Below are 3929 nucleotides of genomic sequence, written 5' to 3' on the forward strand. Positions count from 1 at the left end.
TGGGAGGCTGAGGCAGGAGAATGGTGTGAACCCGGGAGGCGGAGCTTGCAGTGAGCCGAGATTGCGCCACTGCACTCCAGCCTGGGCGACAGAGAGAGCCTCCATCAAAAAAAAAAAAATTTCTCCATCTCTATCCGGAACCTAATATTATCAGAAACTCTAGGGTGAGGCCTGAGCTTGTATATTTTTTTTTTTTTTGAGACGGAGTCTCGCTCTGTCACCCAGGCTGGAGTCCAATTTTGTGTAGTTTTGAAGTTTCCTTCTGATTTCTGATTGATCCAGACTGTTAATATAGCCAATGACTGACATCTGGAAATGGTTCTAGAAGGCTCACAGTTGACAGTTACATAGAAATCATATCAAGTAAAGACATAAATGAAAATATCAGAAAATAAATCATTTCTGAGTTAGAAGATTTCAAAGAAATTAGAATGAAAAACAAAAAAAAAACCCGAACAGAACGGCAACTGTAATGAATAATATGCATTGTATATTTCAAAATTGCTAATAGTAGATTTTAAATGTTTTTACCACAGAAACAGTTAAGTATGTGAAGTGACAGATTTGTTGGTCTGGTTTAATCATTCCACACTGTAAACATGCATCTAAACATTGTGCCCCACAAATATATACAATTATTATTTGTCTATTAAAATTTTTTTTTCAAAGTAGGATGAAAGACTAAATCAAAGAGACCTTACTTGGACACAGAAAGTGGCTGGTTAAATTCTTCTTCCACAGCAATGTTGCTCTCTTCAAAACTGGGAATATCAACTGCTTTTAATGAAGATGCACTACCTGGAAGACTTGTGACTTCATTATTAATATCAACAGAAAAATTCATGTCCTCACTGGAAATTTTGGTATCATCTTGCTTCAGTTGAGAGTCAGGCCCTTGATCCTCACCAGCTGCATTCCAAAACAAGCTAGCACCTGGAGGTTAAATAATTTAAGATACTGAAACAAACATTCAACTTTAAAAATAATACTCTGCCAAACCTTTGTTAAGAATAGCCATATTGGCCAGGTGCAATGGCTCACGCCTGCAATTTCAACACTTTAAGAGGCAGAGGCGGGAGGATCATTTGAGCTCAGGAGTTCGAGACCAGCCTGGGCAACATGGAGAAATCCTGTCTCTACAAAAAAAAAATACAAAAAAATTAGCCAGGTGTGGTGGTGTGCCTATAGTCCCATCTACGTGGGAGGCAGAGGTGGACGATCACTTGAGCCCAGGAGGTCGATGCTGCAATGAGCTGTGATTGTGCTACTGCATTCCAGCCTGGGCAACACAGTGAGACTCTGCTTCAAAAAAAAAAAAAAAAAACCTCTTTTGAGTAATTTTCCAAGTATTTTCGAAGATTTATGTTCAATTTTTTAAAAACAACTTTTAAATAATGTTTTCATTTGAAAAGTGATATGTTTCAGTTATAAATTAGGCCTTTATGATATTCACAGAATTAGGCTCATTTTCTTCTCACTTTCTAAAAGTAAGAATGACCTGTGATACTATTTCTGCATATTTCATTCCCTGAGCATACAAGCTGCTAGCACCAGTCTAGGACCTAGCAAGCAAATAACAAATAAGTGTTCACTGATGAATACATAGGGCCCTGTGAAGTATGTTTAATTAGCCTTCTCACAAATGGACAAATCAAATGTTCTACAATTTGGATGAAAGTGACAGTCAGGGTTTCTCTATCTTTTAAGTCCCAGATCACATTTTAAGTTTTATAAGACTAGTTCCTCCAATCAGAATTATCCCTTTATTCTGTGTTCTCTTTGCTTTACACTACTCCTCCTCAACAGCCTGTCTTGTAATTGTTTACTACTAGTCTGCATGTGCTGTTGTTTCCCCTAGGCTCTCAAGGGCACAGAGTGTCATATTCACCTTTATATTATCGATTTCACTGAGCCTACTGTCTTAGACTAAGCTAAGTATTTAATAAACATTGGCTTACCTAAACTAAAATCAGTAAATATTATCATAAATATCCCACTACTTTCCAATTTTCAAATTTCCAAGAAACTTGCTTATTTTCTAATACTAATTTTGGTTTGAATTAGGCATATCAATGTTTATACTTTAAAAATAAAGCTGTGTTTTTCTAAGTACTTAAGTATATTTACAGTAAATTACTGAATTTAAGTTATAATTTGTGAAAAGCTAAAAGAAATGCTACATTGTTAATTAGGCAAAAATCTTTTTATGTTAAGGTCTCCATCAGTTTAAACCTAGGAAAAGCTTAACTAGTATATTCTATACTAAATAACCTTCTCAAAAAGATGAAATGATCTATATTTTCTTACCAATAAATCCTGGTAAATTTTCTTGTTATCTGATGGTTGATGAGGCAAGGGTTGCATTACTTGCTCAATTTTTGGTTCCCCTGATGTTTCAGAATTGTTACTGGCACCCCCTGTTGGTCCAGTCTGTAAACACATGCTTATACTTTCTGCCAGCTGGCCATTTGGAAAGAACACAGGTACATCAGGTTCTTTTCTCACAACTAGAGAAGAGCTGCTGGGAAGGATATATAATGTGTTAGTCACTGAGGTACCTTTAACATATAATTGAAATGTAGTAACTTTACAAGAAAGGGTTAAGACTCAAGCAGCATCTGGTTTGTATTTGTAGCTCTTAGTGATGCTACATAAACACCCCATCTTAGCCAGGTGCAGTGGCTCATGCCTGTAATCTGTGTTTTGGGAGAGCAAGGCAAGAGAAGTTTGAGGTGAGAAGTTCAAGATCAGACTGGGGAATATAGGGAGACCCCACCTTCACAAAAAATTTGTTTTAATTAGCTGAGTGTGGCACCATGCACCTGTAATCCTAGCTGCTCAGGAGGCTTAGCAAGAGAATCACTTAGCCCAGGAACTCGAGGTTGCAGTGAGCTATGATTGTACCATGTACTCAGCCTATGCATCAGAGCAAGGTCCTGTTTCTATAAGAAACAAAAACAAAAACACTCCATTTTAATAGGCTGCATATAAACGAAACCATGGTACCTTTTAACTTGTGTTACTTATATTTAAGACAACTTTCTTTGAAGCCTGGAAAACAAGCTGTTGACTTCTCCTGAACTTGATGGCAATGGAAATTTTTAGAGCATTTAAATATTTTAGATATGTTATTTGTTCATTTCAAGTTTCTTATTTTTATTTTTATTTTTTTTGAGACGGAGTCTCACCACGTCACTCAGGCTGGAGTGTAGTGGCGTGATCTCGGCTCACCGTAAACTCCGCCTCCCAGGTTCAGGCGATTCTCCTGCCTCAGCCTTCTGAGTAGCTGGGATTACAGGCGTGTGCCACCATGGCCGGCTAGTTTTTGTATTTTTAGTAGAGATGGGGTTTCACCATGTTGGACAGGCTGGTCTCAAACTCCTGACCTCAGGTGATCTGCCTGCCTCGACCTCCCCAAGTGCTGGGATTACAGGCATGAGCCACTGCACCTGGCCTCAAGGATTTAAAAATATCTGTCTTGGTGTCTAACCTAGGAAGCGAAAACCAAAACTGAAAAAGAACAAACCCAAAACATTAAAGATTACAAGGGTCCTTAATAAAATAACACCAAGAGCTAGATAGCTCCTTTCACCATGTGAGGACACAACGAAGAGGCATCAACTATGAACCAGGAAATGGGCCCTTACAAGACATTACATCTGCTGGTGTCTCAATCTTGGAGTTTCCAACCCTCAGAACAATGACAAATAAATTTGTTGTTTATAAGTCAAAATAAATAAATGTCTACGCTCTTTACGGGGAAGAAAAAGAAATAAATAAAAATGTCAAATCTCAACAAAAGATTAAATAAAAAAATTTAAAATGCTTCTAATATGCCAAGTGTTATTAGGTATGTCCAAAGCACAGCTTCTAAAGAAAAATATGGCCGGGCGCGGTGGCTCAAACCTGTAATCCCAGCACTTTGGGAG

The 3929-nt window shown here is 37.8% G+C and overlaps 1 protein-coding gene across 1 annotated transcript in view; it reads right to left on the reverse strand.

Moving 5' to 3' along the window:
* Positions 1–3929, reverse strand: part of STIL (SCL/TAL1 interrupting locus) — an 85343-nt gene that overhangs the window by 26958 nt on the left and 54456 nt on the right. The window contains exon 15 of the mRNA XM_011926366.1: positions 702–933. Coding sequence (XP_011781756.1) covers positions 702–933 — 232 coding nt within the window. The remainder of the gene's footprint in view (positions 1–701; positions 934–3929) is intronic.

This window comes from Colobus angolensis, unplaced genomic scaffold (assembly GCF_000951035.1).
Source record: "Colobus angolensis palliatus isolate OR3802 unplaced genomic scaffold, Cang.pa_1.0 Scaffold68, whole genome shotgun sequence".
NCBI lineage: Eukaryota > Metazoa > Chordata > Mammalia > Primates > Cercopithecidae > Colobus > Colobus angolensis.